At 39.6% G+C, this 20,323-nt stretch overlaps 2 protein-coding genes across 4 annotated transcripts; both read right to left on the bottom strand.

Moving 5' to 3' along the window:
• Positions 1-8,770: 8,770 nt before the first annotated feature.
• LOC137404447 (uncharacterized) lies at positions 8,771-14,646 on the bottom strand. 3 transcript variants are annotated; one of them, XM_068090655.1, is made up of 5 exons: positions 14,576-14,646; positions 13,812-14,070; positions 11,266-11,540; positions 9,744-9,757; positions 8,771-9,448 (listed from the first exon to the last, which is right to left on the bottom strand). In XM_068090655.1, the coding sequence occupies exons 1-5, from the start codon at positions 14,618-14,620 to the stop codon at positions 9,424-9,426; spliced, it is 618 nt and encodes a 205-aa protein (XP_067946756.1). In that variant the 5' UTR covers positions 14,621-14,646; the 3' UTR covers positions 8,771-9,423. The 3 variants fall into 3 exon arrangements, 2 of the variants coding, with proteins under 2 accessions (XP_067946756.1, XP_067946755.1); XR_010979685.1 differs by lacking the exons at positions 9,744-9,757; positions 14,576-14,646 and adding an exon at positions 14,299-14,356; XM_068090654.1 differs by lacking the exon at positions 9,744-9,757.
• Positions 14,647-15,907: 1,261 nt separating this feature from the next.
• On the bottom strand, positions 15,908-20,116 carry LOC137404599 (uncharacterized). The gene is made up of 5 exons (XM_068090818.1): positions 20,082-20,116; positions 19,476-19,773; positions 18,854-19,129; positions 18,265-18,342; positions 15,908-16,157 (listed from the first exon to the last, which is right to left on the bottom strand). Exons 1-4 carry the CDS (start codon positions 20,091-20,093, stop codon positions 18,296-18,298), a joined length of 633 nt encoding a protein of 210 aa, XP_067946919.1. The 5' UTR covers positions 20,094-20,116; the 3' UTR covers positions 15,908-16,157; positions 18,265-18,295.
• Between the last annotated feature and the right edge of the window lie 207 nt (positions 20,117-20,323).

Here is a 20,323-nt window from a genome sequence, read left to right as displayed (position 1 = left end):
TAATAAATCGCTAGAATATTGCACAGGAAGTTAACTCACTGTTAGTAAAGTATGTCTGTCTCCTAGTTGCTGCTAGTTGTAAAAGCTACTTGATGCACAGGTAGATCGAGAATGTTCTTTAAGATATGATACCTTGTAAAAACCGGCTTTAGGAAAAAGGCTCATATAATATATGAGCTAAGCATGCTAAGCTACTTGATGCACAGATAGATCGAGAATGTTCAGCACTGGCTTAATATTTTAGTCAAACAGAAACACTTAGTAATTGGCCAATCAGTTCACGCTTAATCCTAGCGTGACGAAGCATATATGAGCCTCTTTCTCAAAGCCGGTTTTTACAAGGTATCGATCCGGATTTGGTAAATGTGCAACTGAAGTAAATTCTGGTCGTTGAGGATAGCCAACTCCCAACTCAAGAGCGAGTTCACGCAAACTCCATGAGTTGATGAACAGACTCGTGGGCGAGTCGATAAACAGACTCGTGGGTGAGCCGATAAACAGACTCGATGGCGAGCCGATAAACAGACTCGATGGTGAGCCGATAAACAGACTCGATGGCGAGCCGATAAACAGACTCGTGGGTGAGCCGATAAACAGACTCGGAAGTGAGCCGATAAACAGACTCGATGGCGAGCCGACAAACAGACTCGGGGGTGAGCCGATAAACAGACTCGTGGGTGAGCCGATAAACAGACTCGAGGGCGAGCCGATAAACAGACTCGATGGTGAGCCGATAAGCAGACTCGATGGTGAGCCGATAAACAGACTCAATGGTGAGCCGATAAACAGACTCGATGGCGAGCCGATAAACAGACTCGTGGGTGAGCCGATAAACAGACTCGATGGTGAGCCGATAAACAGACTCGGGGGTGAGCCGATAAACAGACTCGTGGGTGAGCCGATAAACAGACTCGGGAGTGAGCCGATAAACAGACTCAATGGCGACTTCTCTCAGTTGTTACACCCTAGCAAGCCAAGCGCAATAATTCTTGATGTTCAGTCAATAGCATTTATAGTGAAAGCAGCTATGATACGCTGGCTAATATCACAATGCTAAAGGCAGAAACAGTGACAAGAATTTTATACCCTATTTGCTTTTGAAAATCAAACAGAGCTTATTATAAAGAACGCAGTATCTTTATTGGTGTTATATCTCTCAGTACCAAGCAGTAACACACCAACAATGATCAAACCGGCAGGTTATATAGCAATCCCAAGAAAAATCCACAAATTGATTGGTTGCACAGTAATCAGGTCAACCATTCCACAATAACATATTTCGAATACAAAAACGATAACATTTGTCACTAACTAATCACGCAATACGAGTATTAATAATTTTTTGTGTGTTTGTATAGTAACATGCAAATCTTAGAACATTATGGTAATAAATGGTTAACATAAAAAAAATTGCTAGTATCACACATACATACACTCTACATTGAACAAGTGTTAAGCGTGCGCTTTATAAATGACTATTCAAATTTGTCTGAATTGCGATGAGCGTAATATAGATCCGTTGAGTTAGCAATTTGAAGCTGCCGGATTATAGGCTTAGAAAAGACGTCATCAACTCTTGCACATTATGACGTCTACAATTACGGGTACACACTGATTGACAGCTCATTCGCTTTTACAAGCATGAAGTAGGGTCCAAGACCATTCGCCCATAGGTAGATCCTATCGGGGACGACAGTGACCCTCTCGGGCTACTGGACTCACCAGTCAAAATCGATTTCTGAGTGCCAGTAGTCTCACCAACCACCTCAGCCCTTCTCAGGGCCACCATTTCCATTTTAAGGGTTTTGTTCTGCGTCGACAATGGCGGAAACTCAGTGTCGTACTTATCATCCATTTTTATTACACTGTCCCCTCCTAAGACAGAATTCTGTCCCAGAATTGGTCTACCTGGGAGCGAAACACGCTTCATCCGATTTAGCCAATAATCAGAGAGATGTGCAGGCTGTTTGACATTCCGGTCAGAACGTCGTGCAGCCAAAGTTGCCCTCTCTTCTACCGTTACTGGAGGGTTATTCTCCTCTGGGAGAGGATCCTGTTTGTCTTGCACTGATCCAGACACTGGCTCATTCAAGTCTCCTTGATAAAGCTTAATCCTGCCCTCGTGCTGAACTGTCAGTTTGCCTCTTCGCTCCATCTGGTAGGTCTGGAATGGGAGTACCTTAGTTATGGAATAGGGCCCAACATATTTCGACTGTAACTTGGCTCCTCGACCCTTTCCCTTAAAGTATGACTTGAGCCAGACTCTGTCGCCAGTCACAAACTTAGATTCTTTTTCACTGTCATCAGTTCTAGGGGCACGGAATTGTTGCTGTCGTAGTCTCTCATGCACTGTCTGTAGATCATTCTGCAGACGAACTGCGTACTCATTTTCAGAGCAGTCTACACCAGTCGGATAGTTGAGGAGTAGATCATGGGACAGGCGTGTTTCTCTACCGAGCATGAGGTAGTTTGGAGTCTCACCAGAACTCGAATGGGGGGTGGCGCGCACTGCACGCATAATCTGGGGAACCAGTTGATCCCATTCTAAGTGTTCTGACTCGGCGAGCATAGCTCTCAGAGAGTTTCCCATTGTTCAGTTCAACCTCTCGACCACCGAGTTTCCTTGAGGGTGGTATGGAGCGGACTGTGTCTTGTCACAATTCCACAGCTTACAACATTCCGCAAGCAACTCCGATTGGAACTGTGATCCCTGGTCTGTGTGGATGATTTCTGGTATGCCAAAATAGCTAAAGATCCGCTCATCCAACACACGAGCCACTGTGCTAGCTTGTCCATCGGGAATGGGGATAGCATCATACCATCTCGTAAAGTGATCAGCCAGCACCAAAATTTCTGTATTCCCTCGTGTAGTCTCCGGTAGCGGACCACACAGGTCTACAGCGATAATCTGCCAGGGTCTTCCTGCCCAGAGTTTGTTCCTGGTATTGTGGCTCTTATGAGAGGCAGGCTTGGACTTCTGACATGGTAGGCAGGCTTGGATCCACTGCCTCACTTGACTTGTCATGCCTGGCCAATACCACCTTTGGCGCACTGCCGCCAATGTTTTGTTGAAACTTAGATGAGCTTCTGCATGAGTGGCCTGTATAACTTCAGCCCTCATGCTCATAGGGCAGACTGTCCTCCACGTCCGCGAGCTCCTCTGAGGCAGATTTACCTGTAGCACACCCTCCTCAGTCAATCTCAAATGCTCCCAAATTCTGAGCAGCTTGTGTGCATGCCAACCAAGCTCTCTACCAGAAATGGTAGCCTGTTCCTTCACAGCCTGATAAACCTCTTTGATTTGCTCATCTACCTTCTGCGCCAGAGCAATATCAACGACATCAACCTTCCCCTGAGTAGCACACGCAGCTGTGGAACAATCCAAAGGTTGGCTATCAACTTGTAGTTGTCGTATCATCGATTTCTGATCGGGGAACATTCTTTGGCACTGCTGGCAATCATGGCAGACCTGCCGGCTGAGTCCATCGGCATTGCAGTGTTTCAGACCTTTGCGGTGCAGCAGTTGGAAGTTATACTCTGTCAATATCTCCAGCCACCGTGCTAGCTGACCTGCAGGATTGGGCATCCGGAGAAGCCAGGGTAGTGAGGCATGGTCAGTACGAATGGTGAATTCCCTTCCAAACAAAAGAGGACGAAAATGCTTCACAGCGTTAATGATGGCCAGAAGCTCCTGACGCGTGACACAGTAGTTCCTTTGTTCTTTAGTATACATTTTAGAAAAATAGGCAATGACTCGCTCGTGGCCATCTTGGATTTGTGACAGTACTGCTCCAGTGCCAACTCCACTGGCATCTGTGTCCAAGAGAAAGGGCAGTGAATGGTTCGGGTAAGCAAGGATGGGTGCAGAGGTGAGTCTCTCCTTAAGCTCTTGGAACGCCAGCTTACATTTCTCTGTCCATTCAAACCTTGCATATTTCGAACTGAGCTGGCTCAATGGTCGGCTGATGTCAGAGTAATTGTGGATAAACCTTCGATAATATCCGCAAGTGCCTAAAAAAGCCCTCACGTCCTTTTTGTGACGAGGTACTGGCCATTCCTTTACAGCAGAAACCTTGCTCTCTTCAGTCTCCACCCCGCTAGCACTTACTACATGCCCTAGGTAGTGGACTCTATCAGCAAACAATCTGCACTTTGCGGGCTTTAGCTTCAGCCCAGCTTCTTGTAGCCTTACAAATACCTCCTTTAGACGCTCCAAATGGCTATCTAAATCCTTGGAGAACACAATAATGTCATCAAGGTAGATTAATAGTGTCTTCCAATGCAATCCTCTTAATACAGTCTCCATCAGCCTTTCAAAGGTAGACGAAGCTGAGGTCAAACCGAATGGGAGGACTTGCCACTCCCATAACCCTGATCGTGTGGCGAAGGCAGCCTTTTCCTTTGCATCGTCTTCCATTTCGACTTGCCAGTAGCCGCTAGTGAAGTCCAGGGTGCTGAAAAGACGGCTGCCCCCCAAAGCATCAAGGGTGTCATCTATTCGGGGTAGCGGGTAGGCATCCTTGTGAGTGACCTCATTAAGCTTACGGTAGTCAACGCAAAATCGCCAGCTCCCGTCCTTTTTTTGCACTAACACCACTGGGGAGCTCCAGGCACCATACCCTTCCCGGATCAGGCCCTGCCCTTGCAATTCCTTGACTTGCTTTTCTATCTCGGCTTCCTGAGCCGTCCCATGTCGATACGATCGCTGTTTTAGGGGTTTTGCTCCTGGCACTAGCGGAATACCATGTTTAATCACATTAGTCTTGCCTAAGTCATATTGGGAGCTACTGAACGCACTCTGATGCTCTGTTATCAGCGCCTGAACTTTCTGCTTCTCCTCAAGGCTAAACCCTTGACAACTCTCTTCTACTAGCGTCTTGAGGTGTTCAGGCAGCTGGCCACGGCTAGCTGATTCTGTAGGGGCCGGTCTAGTTAGATTAGCAGCCATACACGTAGCCACTATTTTCCCCGCTGGAATTCGTATTTCCCGATCTGTGTAATTCATCAGTCTCAGGTGAACTTGTTGCTCATCAGGATCTTGAACAGTGATGGCGACAAGCACCCCTGGAACCCTATCGGCTGATTCAATGCAAGCAGTCCCTTGAACCCACTTAGTGCTAAGCCGGGCCATGCTAAATTTCTCTGTGCGGGGAGGCAACACTGTGTCCTGGCGGACCTGAACATTCACTTTCAATAGGTTTCCCTGGCTGTCACAGCACCTGACCGCTGAATCTCTGATCTTCAGCTGAGCATTTTGAAAATCTAAAAGACACTGATTGTGCTCGAAGAAGTTCAATCCAAGCAGAATAGCATTGTCGATATCCGCTATGACAAACTGGTGACTTATCTTCTGAGTTCCCAACTGAAACTGTATATAGCTTAAGCCCTGCAGTTGAATCTCGGTACCATCTGCCAAAATACCTTGCCCGAGTACGGGCTGGAGTTTGGTGCAGCTCTGGGCCGAAAGTTTTTGGAACTCTTTAAGTGGAAAGGCGGACTGGGTGCACCTGCTGTCCAACAGCATAACGTTCTTGCCCTGATCTATAGTGACAGGCACATAATAAGCAGTGGTCATATGGCCTCCATGTAATTGGCATTTGCCCAGGTTTAAAGGTATCTGTCCAGGGGGCTCTGGGCCTATGACCCCTGGACCTTGGAGTTTCCCTCTATTGAAGCCTTGTTGGAGCTTTTGGTAGGACAATTCCGAGCAATATGACCAATCTTCTGGCAAGTGTAGCACTTCCTATTATCAGGCTCTGAACGATTATTAGGGGGCCCACGTCGCTGCCTTTGTTGTACCAACATTTCCAGCATCTGCTTTTGCCCTTCAGCAATTTGCTTCTGTCCCTCTGCAAGTTGCTGCACTAGGGTTTGCATGCTGGCCTGTGTGCCCTGCATCATGGCCATCATTTTGTCAGAAAGGTTCGACGATGACTCAGTCGCATCCAGTTGATTTATCTTTCGCTCAACGCTTGGATTAGCTTCATGAATCCTACGGACAGCCTCTTCCAAACTATGAGGTGGTTGCGCTTTAAACAGCCAAGCTGCTTGAGAGCTTGGAGGTAGCATAGCAATTAACTCCCTCATGGCATGTCGGTCCACCGACTCACGTTCCATTTCAGGGAATGCCTTACTAACGAGTTTACAAAGTTTGTCTGAGAAAGAGAATACATTATCCCCCGGCCTCAGCCGCAGCGTTTTAAGCACAGCCATTGCCTTTTCCATGCTAATAGAGTGGTTGGCCACTAGTCTGTCCCTCAACTCTAAGTAGTTACTCTCATGTAAAGTTATACCGGCTGAGCCCATCACTGACAGACGGAGACGAATAGCCATTTCCCCAACAGACCAGCCATTATGCATGGCTATGTTCTCAAATAGCTCCAGAAAATCTTCCACATCAGTAGAGCCATGAAAAACAGGTGGAGCAATTGCCGGGGCATGCCTGGTACGCACTAATTCAGTCATGCCTCTGACTTCATTCATCATATACCTCATGTCATCATTTTGAGGGCGCATGGCTGGGCGCCGCATGGCTACATCCTCCTGAGCAGCCATCCCAGCCTCTGCATCATTTAAGTTTGTCGCATACGGTGCTACAGGTGTGTTATCCTCCATGTTCGCTCTGATTTTAGACCAGAATATCTCACCGCTGCCACCAGTGAAGTAAATTCTGGTCGTTGAGGATAGCCAACTCCCAACTCAAGAGCGAGTTCACACAAACTCCATGAGTTGATGAACAGACTCGTGGGCGAGTCGATAAACAGACTCGTGGGTGAGCCGATAAACAGACTCGATGGCGAGCCGATAAACAGACTCGATGGTGAGCCGATAAACAGACTCGATGGCGAGCCGATAAACAGACTCGTGGGTGAGCCGATAAACAGACTCGGAAGTGAGCCGATAAACAGACTCGATGGCGAGCCGACAAACAGACTCGGGGGTGAGCCGATAAACAGACTCGTGGGTGAGCCGATAAACAGACTCGAGGGCGAGCCGATAAACAGACTCGATGGTGAGCCGAAAAGCAGACTCGATGGTGAGCCGATAAACAGACTCGTGGGTGAGCCGATAAACAGACTCGGGAGTGAGCCGATAAACAGACTCAATGGCGACTTCTCTCAGTTGTTACACCCTAGCAAGCCAAGCGCAATAATTCTTGATGTTCGGTCAATAGCATTTATAGTGAAAGCAGCTATGATACGCTGGCTAATATCACAATGCTAAAGGCAGAAACAGTGACAAGAATTTTATACCCTATTTGCTTTTGAAAATCAAACAGAGCTTATTATAAAGAACGCAGTATCTTTATTGGTGTTATATCTCTCAGTACCAAGCAGTAACACACCAACAATGATCAAACCGGCAGGTTATATAGCAATCCCAAGAAAAATCCACAAATTGATTGGCTGCACAGTAATCAGGTCAACCAATTCCACAATAACATATTTCGAATACAAAAACGATAACATTTGTCACTAACTAATCACGCAATACGAGTATTAATAATTTTTTGTGTGTTTGTATAGTAACATGCAAATCTTAGAACAATATGGTAATAAATGGTTAACATAAAAAATTGCTAGTATCACACATACATACACTCTACATTGAACAAGTGTTAAGCGTGCGCTTTATAAATGACTATTCAAATTTGTCTGAATTGCGATGAGCGTAATATAGATCCGTTGAGTTAGCAATTTGAAGCTGCCGGATTATAGGCTTAGAAAAGACGTCATCAACTCTTGCACATTATGACGTCTACAATTACGGGTACACACTGATTGACAGCTCATTCGCTTTTACAAGCATGAAGTGGGGTCCAAGACCATTCGCCCATAGGTAGATCCTATCGGGGACGACAGTGACCCTCTCGGGCTACTGGACTCACCAGTCAAAATCGATTTCTGAGTGCCAGTAGTCTCACCAACCACCTCAGCCCTTCTCAGGGCCACCATTTCCATTTTAAGGGTTTTGTTCTGCGTCGACAATGGCGGAAACTCAGTGTCGTACTTATCATCTATTTTTATTACACAACTATTATTATTTTGGTTAAATACTTATCACTTTACTTGGTTAATCTTTGGTGTGGATGATTTTATATGAGGCCTAAAAATTATAGAGAATTTTTTATTCGTAAATACAAACCTCAAGAACGATGTTGATATATATATATATATATATATATAATGTGAAGTGAGTAATAAGTGAACAGGCTATGTATGTAATAAAATAAGTAATTTTTTTGATCTTATCCTGTCAAAATTGCTCAGGTAGAACTAATTTTTAGGAGCGGAAGCTATTCAGTTGACAACAAATCCAAACCAAATTAGCAAGTACACCTACACCGGAAATGGAAATATTTTTTAGTTGTTTTTAAGCTAATATCTATATGATGCAATAGCTCCTTCCAATATACAATTGACACAGCGTCAACAAAAGTGTTTATGGTAAAATTGCAGACGCATTGTCTAAAAGCTGTTTATCTGTACAGCTGCCATATTAAACTTTCAAACATGTCTTATCAACAATCGCATGACATTGGTTCATGAATCACCTTTTGTTATGCAAGTCAGTCAATGGATCACGTTTAGCTATTACATGAGGTTACACCATATTGAAAAGGTGACTGGCGAATTTGAAGCAATGGGTAAGATCAGCATGACAGTAAAGCCAGTCTTTGTTGATTCCAACGCATATTAAATGCTTGTTGTTAATGGCTCAAATTGTGACCCCTGATCAACAGTAGATTAAACAGGACCTTTCCAATTCCCCATCAGTTGCGGAGTTGTCTGCTCTCACAGACGCCTCTTGCTATTTTATTATTGACAAGCTAAGAGGCGTTGCAGGTTAAAAGGGGGTTAAAAGAAACCAGTTTCATGTACAATAAAAACAATAACACTGTAAGAAGACTTGCTTGGAGAGATTGCTGCCAACTATTTTACAGTTCTCATTAATAAATAAATAATTAATAATTATAATGGAACACCATGAAAAGCATTTCTTTTTGGAAACTTCAAATAAAATTTAAAAAACTTGTTCCTTAGCACTCTATTATACATCGATTGATTGACAAAAGTATTTCAATATTAATAATACTAGTAATAGTAATATTACTAGTAATATCACTAGTTACCGAAAGAAAATACAGTGATTATACATCTAATAAATATATTTCTATGTAAAAAATAGACAACTTGATGATTGAGATTAGATTCCTATTAATGTCTTTATAATAAAACTTTGTCCTAGTATTTATGAAGTGCTAGCGATAAACTCCAGCTTCCTGATGATGAAAGCTCCATGGTGTGTCGACCCACAATTGATACAGAAGTTTATAAGAGGTGAACCCAGGCAAGATGTGAACTGCAACACACTCTTAGTGTAGACTGTAGAGTAACTTTTACATGCACTCTTCAGCTATGGTCATAGAGACATTGTCAGCCGAGACCTGTATAGAATAAAGACTTGAGGTGAGTGATGAGAGAACGCTTAGGGGTTACAACACAGCATGGCATTCATATACATTCAAGCGACCCACAGCATTGTCAAACAATAAATCCACCAATATTGCAAAGCCACAAAACTAACAACATTGCTTAGTAACACCTATCACGACATTGCATAATGGTATATCGCATAAAATTTCTCAGGCATAAGCTCCAAGCATTACATGACAAAATGTTAGCAGCACTGCATCACATTTCCAAATTCTTAGAAGAGATGGTACATGTACTATAATTTACCCAATACGGAATAGCTGTAAATAAATCGATATACATTTTGATCTGAATACGCAACAAAATGAACTGCTTCAGTAAAAACTAAAAACAATTTGGTGTCAGTACAAGTTTTTACATTTACCTACAATGAAAAATTGATGACTACAAATTTTATAATCCTTTCGAAAGACTAGTTACAGCTAAGAGGCATCAACTTTTGTCTTAATTACTACTTTACATAGCTAAATTAATTCTACTTTGCATAGCTCTATTAATGCTATTTTGCATAGCTCTATTGGATTGAATCAAACATAAAACCAAAAGTAAAGCTCAGTTCTCATCCCACCGTAAGGAGCAGCAGTGGTACAACTGACAGCTGCCGGCGGTTGCTGAGAAACAGCAAACTGGCAGAAGCCAGGGCAGAAATTTTTATGCCAGCAGTGGTCAGCGGAAAAGTTCAGGAAGTTGAACTTTTCTATGGTTCCTGGTGTAAGTGGCAAGATTTCAATGGTAATGAGACCTGTGCACTGGTGGCCTGCACCCAGAATGCATTAGGCATACAATCTTTACATTTATTTTTATGATCAGTGTTCGTATATGTTTTCTTTTTCCCCCAACGGTAAAGTAAGTAAAACGATCTTAACCCGGTAACATACGCTATATCTTAACTCCATGCGCAAAAGATACCGTTGTCTAGAAGCAGACAATTCTTTTATTGCATGATCATGGCCAGTACTGTGAGTGCTGAAAACATGCAGACTTCCCGGGTAGCGCAGGCACCCCGCCAGCTGTTCACGGCGGAGTGAAAACCAGGCTTAAGGTAACACATATTAGACTGGCAGTGCGAGCGTGCATGTTCAACTATGCTGTCGCTGTTACTCTAAGTTATTAGATAATAGACTAGTATGTTTCTACACAGTTGATGCATGTTCTTTATTATTAACATTGTATAGGCTAGTATGTTTCTACACAGCTGATGCATGTTCTTTATTATTAACATTGTATAGGCTAGTATGTTTCTACACAGCTGATGCATGTTCTTTATTATTAACATTGTATATGCTAGTATGTTTCTACACAGCTGATGCATGTTCTTTATTATTAACATTGTATATGCTAGTATGTTTCAACACAGCTGATTCATGTTCTTTATTATTAACATTGTATATGCTAGTATGTTTCTACATAGCTGATGCATGTTCTTTATTATTAACATTGTATACGCTAGTATGTTTCTACACAGCTGATACATGTTCTTTATTATTAACATTGTATAGGCTAGTATGTTTCAACACAGCTGATTCATGTTCTTTATTATTAACATTGTATAGGCTAGTATGTTTCTACGCAGCTGAAGTGTGTTCTGTTATCAGCTAGAAGAGCAGTAGCTGGATAACAGCATACAAAATGTATAAAATTATTGACTTCCTGTGATGGGTGCATAGGTCCCCCACCCGACTAGGTGTCACCTGACAGAGTCCAATGGCAAAGAGGCATGCGGTATTGAAAACTGAGTGTGAGAAAAATACTAGAAGCGTGTACTTACTGAAATAGTAGCAGGTCGACTCTTGTGTATGTACCCTTTGCAATCTATGCAGATTTTCACGAGTAGTAAAGCTATTAATGCTGGGAATAACACAGTTACTGTTATTGCCCATGTTTTATAATCAACTGAGTTGTTGGACGTGGCTGCAGATGAAATTGAAGTACCACTGAATGTTACATCTGTTTTCAGTTTATCTGTTGATACATCTGCTGGGTATGTCGTGACTACAGGCGAGCTTGTCCTATCTTTACAAGAAATGTTTGTTGACACAAAACCTGCAAGAAAGATTGATAATAACAAATTATGCGTAAACTGCTTTAGTAGCCCAGGTAAATAGCCAGAGTGAATTGTTAATTTATAACTGCTAGTAGTACCCTGGCTGTGGAGTGTAAGATCATCAGGTCTAATAACTAACTGCACATTTGTGGCACAACTTCGGAACATTGTTACTTGGTACAGTTGTTAGAGTGTTCCTTCACCATGCGAGAAAATGGAAATTTCAATCCCGCATTAGGCAGTCTGTTTTCCTAAACTTGAACCATGGCTTCAAATAAACTGATAGACGAGCGGATGGGTGGCCACAATTCTTATTGTAGTGAAGATTTCAGCTGTGGAGATGACTCCAAGTCTCATGCTATCAGTAACATTACTACACCTTATATCAGCCTCAAAACAGCTTTACTAAAGATATAATATAGGAGTTATTGTTATGGCTTCCCATTTCTTCAGGTACCCTCCGTGTTGAGATTAGATACTCTCATTACTATCATCATCATTATCACTATTATTATCATGTGTTATGACGAGTCTGATCATGTCATTAATTTAATACTTTGAAAAATAAACAATACAAGTTTTCCTACTTTTAGTAGCTGCACTAAAAATATGAGAACTGACTCAACGTTCACATGATTGCTATATACTCTTTTGTAAAGTAATATAGAGATAGTATTAAAATACATGGAGGACAGCGTTTTAGCTGACCACCAAACCAAGTACAGCCAGAGCGATACAAATTTAAATATCGCTTTGACATAAATAATAGGGCAAAAAGTGATTTCTGCTCCAAGTTTTGAACATTCCTATGTCCCACATCTAACAATCTAATTAAATTATATCTTTTGCCTGTAAAACTGTTTTCTAAAGCAATACAGACACTTGCACACACTTAACAATTAATTCTCTTCTTGTTACAGTGGAAATAATCAGCAGAGATTCAGCAAGATGCGCTGCAGAATTGCTAGTTTAAAACTAGAAGTTTTCATCACGAATCCAATTTTATTAATAGCAGTGACCCTTGAATGCACAATGGTATTTGGTAGCCAGTTTTAGTGGTGTGGGGAGAGTGTGAATCTTGACCAGGTCTGTAGGTCAATCCACACTAGATCTACTCATGGGATGACCCTGTGTTGAGTCATACGTGTAATGCTACATGTATGACCTACATGTATGACCTCAATGTAAGTCATATGTGTGAAGCTAGGGTCACAACTGTTCATACACTCTATTGCACTGACAGCAGGCACATGTCTGATAAATTCTGGTTGGATTGAAAACATTAAGAAATTTAAAATTTAGCTGCAATTATATTTTTGTTAGAAAAAAGAGAAGTGCTGTGGTTTTATGGTTTAGATTGCCTGAAGAGCTAACAGCTAGCAAACTTGATTTAGAAATGATCGCAAGCAGAATGAAGGAGGGTATCTGACCTCCAACCACTCCTTTGACCGATTCACCTATGCACATTAGTCTGCAGCTATTTTTAAAAGAATCAAAAACCTTCAAGATTTTGCTACCTGTGATTTTAGATCTACTGTCTTTTTTAATTTTTCTGCCACAACAGAAAATCTAGCAAGCATTCACACAATCAAATTGATTAATGCTAACCAGTGAAATTGTTTACAACGTAATACTAGTAATTGAGACAACTGGATATAATCATTAAAATGGTATATCTATTCTAAGCTAATAATGATTTTGCTTAGGTTTTGATCCATCGCTAACAATTTTTATCAAAACTGCATGAACCTGTTATAAGATAATATAATTTATTTATGAATATATCAAAAGGGAAGGAAACCGTATACTTAATGAAAGAAAAGCTGGTAGAAGTTGACCAAGTTTGTCAATTCCCGAGCTTTCCATTAAGAAAATTCTACAGCTGGCGCTATTTTAGACACCCATAGTTAATAATAAATAATTCTACGCTGGCAAAAAGTTTAAAAAGTAAAAATATAAGCATATACTTATTGAGATTTCAAACTTGCTTAGTCACTAAAAAGTATTGAAGGTGTAGATACCAAGCATGAAAACTCTATAAATTATTAGAGATGGTAAATTTTTTAAAGTTCAAGTTGTAAGCAATTTGACTGTTGATGTTTAAGTGCTTTTCTTTGAGTGCTGGTGTCACAATATGGACTATGTAATGTCTTTAAATTGATCAATCTCTAGATATACTGCTAGCTAACAATGCGATCAATGGGCTATGCCTTTTGCTGCGTAACCTAACCTACTACATTGACATTACGACAACTTCATAGTTAACTTACCTTTACAGTTGTCAGGTGATATACACTCAAACTTGCTGTAAGTGTGGAGGTCTTTTCTACACACTGTCGCACAATCCCTTATCAACCGTTTATTTTGAGCATTATCTGTATATTCATAACACTGATCAGTGTCAAATTCTGATTGACATTGCTCTAGAGTTTTGTCACAAGTCCGCCTACTTATTGTGGTGGTACGTAGCTCCACAACAGCTGTCCTACCAGACTGCAACTGTATGGCTAGAAGAAGTGTGACAACCACCTAAAAGGTGAAGATAAACTGAGTGTTCAATGAAACAGAGATCTATTGATAATACCTAACAGGAGTTACCATAATCAGGGAGTTGGCTAGGTGTAACTCACACATTCTTATGTTTAACCCATGGCGATGATCAAGGATATCTGTGAGTTCAGGTAGTGAAATTTATAATTTGGTATTCTGAAACAGTTGTTAAGGTGACATAAAATATACACATTTTGCTCCTCTCACCTTTCCTAGCCGGTAGAGTCTGTACTATGATGCCTGTGACTTCACGGCTAAGCGCTAGATCTCTCAAGTGGCTAGTCAAACTGACCCGTACTATTATTACTGGTAGAGGAGCTAATTATGCATATAATTTATCGATCTCATGACTGACTTCACTCATTGACTAGGCAATTCACGCTAAGGCATAATTATTATTACTAATAGGATAATTATGCTTATAAGCTGACAAGTTTGTAGTTTTCATTCTCCAAGTTATCTTTTTATATTAACTACAACTCACCTTAATCGTTCTCTTGTCAGACATCTTGAATAAAAATAACAACATGACAAAATGGCGTCGACACTTCTGGAAAGTTTGAGACTAACTGATCGCCCATATGCGATATATACGGGTAATATGCTATCCGACTATGTGAAGCCAAGGTCGACAATTAATTACCATATGAGGTTATGGAATGTTATTAATCATTTTAAAACATTCCTCTGATGGTTGTCTATTCTCACAACTTTCTCTTATTTACCAACATACAGTGTAAACTTGTAACAGAAGACATACAGAACAAAATAATTTGAGGCAAAATCAAGGTTTCTAGAGAGTTCCACGCAAGACTAGGTAACCACCTCCAAATGGGATGGGTGTGTGCAGTTAGTATGCCAGCTGACTATATGACAGTAGGGGTTGGCTATTAATCACTATCAAGTGATGGAGTATGTGTCATGATATATGATGTTATGGAATACTAGTATGGTAGACTGGCACATAGCCTTAGAACGCTCCTATGCTAGCTCTCTATTCTCACAACTTCTTATTTACCAACAAAGTGTGAACAATTGTAAGCACATACGTAAAGTTCATGAGACTGAGACTATACTTCGCTGGCTTGAACAAAGTGGAAACATTTAGTGACATTTTGTTTGGTTATCTATCAATTGCAGAAACTGCAAATGTGAATCAAAGCCATAAAGTCGACATATATAAGACATACATGTATATCAACTTTAATTCACAGCTCGCCACGTTTGGGACCCAATTTATATGCGAACAACATTTTTCTATAATAAAGTTTGTTAGAACAATTTGAGATGCAACTTGCCAGATGAGAATCTAAAACTTGTAGGTCTACTAATGATTGGAGCATCTAAGCTGCAGCCAGACGTGGCAGCAATTCTTGCATCAAGAAAGCAAAGTAATTTAATGATTCACATTAATATATTTTGTTTGGTGTGTTTTAACGCTGAAAGCTGATGATGATTTTTGTTAAACTAGAGGGATATAAGCACCATGTGCTCAATAGTGATTCTGTACTTCAAGTTTTTCTGCAATCATTAGGTTTGCGGTCGGTTTCAATTTTGTTTTCAAACGTAAATTATATTGTTGTCCTTCGAACTGCTCTTGAAAAGTTCAAGTGGCCTTAGAGCCTAAGTTTGGAGACACCTGGTTTAGAATTAGTGATTGGTAAACATTGAAATAGCCGAACATTAATCTTCTTCTGCTTTAGATCAAATAAAAACTCTCATGGATTGTCGAGGAAAATGTAGGAGCTGAGAAAAATGTCTCAACAAAATGCAAAGCGATAAATATAAATATATATATTATATAAATATTGCATGCACAAAATGCACATAATATAAAATTATGCATAATTTTGCATTATAAAATCTGGAAGAAACTGAAGAGTCAAAAACTTCTCATAATACATTACTTATTTTAACTGTCAAGCTAAAATAATGTATTATCTAAAAGATAAATACAATACTATTTTCTATTACATAGTGAGTATTGCATAGATCCTCCATTGCAAGTTGAATAGGTACTGAGATGGTATAGGAAATAGAAAAGCTGTAAAGGACCTCTCAACTATCTAAAACATACACAGTATAACAAGTCATTACACAGAAAAATGTAGACAAAACAAGTACACAAAGCTATGGAAGCAGAAACTGCCCAGCCCAATACAAAGTAGTGCCAGAAAATACAAAGTAGTGCTAGCAAAGCCAGTGCGAGAAATATCATTGTACTTTATTCCTTTGCTAAGTCAAGGTACACAGGCTAAATAATACTGAGAGTATATCAGCAATATCAACCTTTCTCAAACAGTCATCATCTATCTCTCTGATACAATTTTAAAAACAGAGTTACAACGTTTGTTGTCACTTAAACCATAACTGTCACAAACAACTTTTATCGTTGTTCCTAGGTAAATCAGACACGCTGATTCCGATTTTGTACTCAAAATAAAGATTAGTCCACTAACCTTCAAAGTAATTTAGGCTTTAGTAAAACGTTTCTATATCCGTTTCGAAAACAACACAATCGGCATTACAAGCTCCGCCCATAAATATGTGACGAAACCTAGCTTCTTCAGGAACGGAAGTTAGGAATGTTTAGTCCGATTTAGAATAATAGAGATGGGTGTCTTAAAACCCATTTTTATCTAAATCCAGCCTGTAAAATAATTCCAGTTTTTATGAAAGGGATATAAACTGTTTAAAATTGCTCGTAGCTTGTTAAATGACGTTTAAAGGCGCTGAACGCCGAAAAAAATGAGCTCAAAAAGCGCGGTTTTATCACAAGCTAGCGTTGTTATCGCGCTTTTTTAAATATGCAATGCTAAATAGCTTATCTACCTTTCAGAAAAGACTGATATTATTTTTAAGGCTGAATTTAGATATTGATGGATTTTAAAACTCCCATCTCTATTATTCTAAATCGGTCTAAACATCCCTACGTGACTTCTGTTCCTAAAAAGCTAGGTTGCGTCACGTATTTATGGGCGGAGCTTGTTATGCCGATCGTGCTGTTTTCGAGACCGATATTAAAACGCTTCAAAAAAGCCTTCATTACTCTGAAAGTTAGTGGACTAATCTTTATTTTGAGTACAAAATCGGAATCAGCGTGTCTGATTTACCTAGTAAATACGATAAAAGTTGTTCGTGACAGTTATGGTTTAACTTGTTGCAAAGCCTCATACTATTTGAACACTCACATGTCTATAACTTTCCTGCACATTCATGACCATCACATTTCTACAACTTTCCTGCCCATTTATGACCATCACTTCTGAACGCTTATATTATTATGGCTCACAGCCTCCTGTCAGACCACAAAAAAAGGTCCAGAGGATACAACTTATCTGTACTGAGCTGAATGCGAAAAGTACGAAAGTTAAAAATCTCATAGGAAAAAATGAAAAAATATTTGGCAATCTAATAAAATGGTTTAATTCATAAGCCACAAACATTGGTCTTCAGTCTTTTGTGTTTACCCGCGCCACAACTTTCCTGTTGAAGTTGTGGACAGCCTGTTAACTAGAAGATATACACTCTATAGCCACAAGTTGTTACATTTGATTTGTGAATAGTGAACAATTTTGCAAAATTTCTGAAAGCCACGATAGTCTGTTAATGTTAAAGAAGTTCGAATGTGAACGAAGGCTGTGAATTCTGTGATATATATGAAGATATTTATAAAACAAAAAACCTCATAAAACTGGTTATTAATTAAATGAAAACTCATTTACTCATACTGCTAAAATATAATAAAATGTGTATGTCGTGCATGAATTAAATACATAAGGCTCTCAAAGTCAAATATTTCTTTATTGATTGAGATAAACTCACAATTGATCTTTACTCTACCATAGAACAGATCTAAATAAATCTATGGGTGAAAGATTGGAATTTCCAAGTTGCAACAACAAATTGTGCAAATCTTCCACATGCTTACTTGTATAAATTAAATATTTCCCAGAGAACGCAGCGTAATTCATTGCGTTAGTGTTGCAGCCAAAATAGTCACGATAACTTAACAATACAGTATATTTTGATAGAGTTTAACAGTTTAAATTTGAGGAATTTGATAATCAGAGGCAAGACTTGTATTTTATTTGCTGGTCTAAAAGCAAATAAACCAAGCTGACAATCTATGGAATGCCCGTGACTGTCTGCAACAGCAATATTTATACTTACTCAGGGAATCATAAGTCTGTAAAAACACACTTCACACTTCAGTTTTACGTTGCCTTGTCTCAGCGGAAGTAGGAGCCACTAAAACAATTAACATGAAGTTATAATGTATATAACTTCATGTACCTATGTATATAACATATATATATTATGTATATATAATGAATATTAATGCTCTCTCATGACAAAACTTCATCAGACTTTCTAGTTAGAAGTAGCCTAAAGGAATTGCTCAGATGAGGAACTGCAGACCTGATGGAAGTGCCAACAGCCTCACAAGTTACCCCAAATTGAACTGAGGTGGAATAACCAAAAACAAACTAACTAGGGTTTAAAATAATCAGGGTTTTTTGCACAATAAGAATAGGTTGTATTTAAATAAACTATTTACTGCATAACATACTACATAATGTTAACATTAATATTAACATTAATGTTAATATTAATGTTAACATTAGTTTTTCATTAAGTTAAACTAGCTCCCATCTTGCATCGCATTTACTTGATACAAAAACTAGTGATGAAAAGCATCCAAAAAACTCATATTAACACCTTGATAGTATCATTAAATATTAATAGCCTAAGTACTTACGGTGGTAGTGAGGCAAGGCTTTACATCGGCGTTTTTTGCAGATTATTAGGACCACTGCTAATAGTATTATTGCAGTCATTCCAATAACAGCTATGGTGACACGTGCCCAAACAGGTAATTTTATTAGAGCCTCTTTAGCACTGCTAGTTGTTGGCTGATCTGTTAAAATGCTAGAAGTTTGGTCTGTAGACGTTGGTTGAAAAGAGGTACCAGAAAGTCCTGAAGGGCTGACACTAGTGCTCAAGTCTTTGCAATAGATGCCAGTCGAGTTGAAACCTGCCCAATAATACAGAATCAAGTCAGCTGTTGTTTCATTTAAAATCAACAGCTTTCCTGCCATTAACAAGACAGTTTCGGCCTATAGAAGCTCGAACATCTAAGAATGAAAGACTTAGTTTCTACATTCTTGTGATTGCCAATTGGAGTCACCACAGCTGGATGCAGAAAAATTCTGATCCTTCCTAGGAGAAACGTTTGATCAATGAACATTTCACTCTATTAAAGATTGTACCACTGTCGGTCTATGGCTGTCAATGTGTTAATGGTATATGGAACATCACAGCAAAACCTTTGATCATTGCTATTGAAGGCTACACAAATATAGATTCATAAAACAGCTTACCAGGACATTTGTCTTTGCACTCAATACTTGGTTTAGAATTATGAGGACAGGCATCACCACAAGACCTAGTCTGATTTCCGTCTATAGTGTTAACTTGATAACAGTGTTCATAATATTTTGAATCACCATTTTCGAATGCCTCTCTGCACTCATCTTCTGTTAGGATACATCTTACAAAATGTGTATATAGCGCTGGTGAAATTGAGATTTCTGTCGCTGATCTTGAAGTTGTAATTTTTTCTATAGAGACCGTATTGCCTTCATGCCAGCATATAACCGTCAGGAACAAAAAGAATACCTACAAAAGGGTGGAATTAACGTATTATCTGATTCGGTTTTTGCAAAACCTTCCAAGTATGACCTAATTTTTTTCCGCAAAAAAGTTAATTGTTTTATTAGGACAGAAAAAGTCAAGAAAAAAAACAAAGTCATCCACAGGAAATAAGAAATAAAATCGTTATTCACCGATAATCGAAAGGCATTGCTTACAAGATTACTCAGCAAAGTTGTATTTGTATGACCAATAGTACAATAATAAAACATCATATTAGTTTTAAATTAAATTCTCTAGCATACAACAATAAAACATAAAATATACCAGCTCACCTTTGAAGACATGATTTGGCTATAATGAATGAATTGCATAGTTAATTCTTTTTGATAAATGGGCTCGAAAAAGAAAAGCCTCACATTCTTATTATTTAAGTTTTTGCTGGTATGATTCGATACAAAAAGTTGTGAACCTGAACATGCTGGTTCTCAAGCTAATTTTATGACTAATCGGAAATTCCTTGACGCGATGGAGAGTCCATGACGACCGACGCACGTGTTTGACTTCGTACACGCAT

Source organism: Watersipora subatra, chromosome 9 (genome assembly GCF_963576615.1).
Source record: "Watersipora subatra chromosome 9, tzWatSuba1.1, whole genome shotgun sequence".
NCBI lineage: Eukaryota > Metazoa > Bryozoa > Gymnolaemata > Cheilostomatida > Watersiporidae > Watersipora > Watersipora subatra.
Note: the sequence above shows the minus strand (reverse complement) of the source record. Positions and strands in the feature narration are given on the sequence as shown.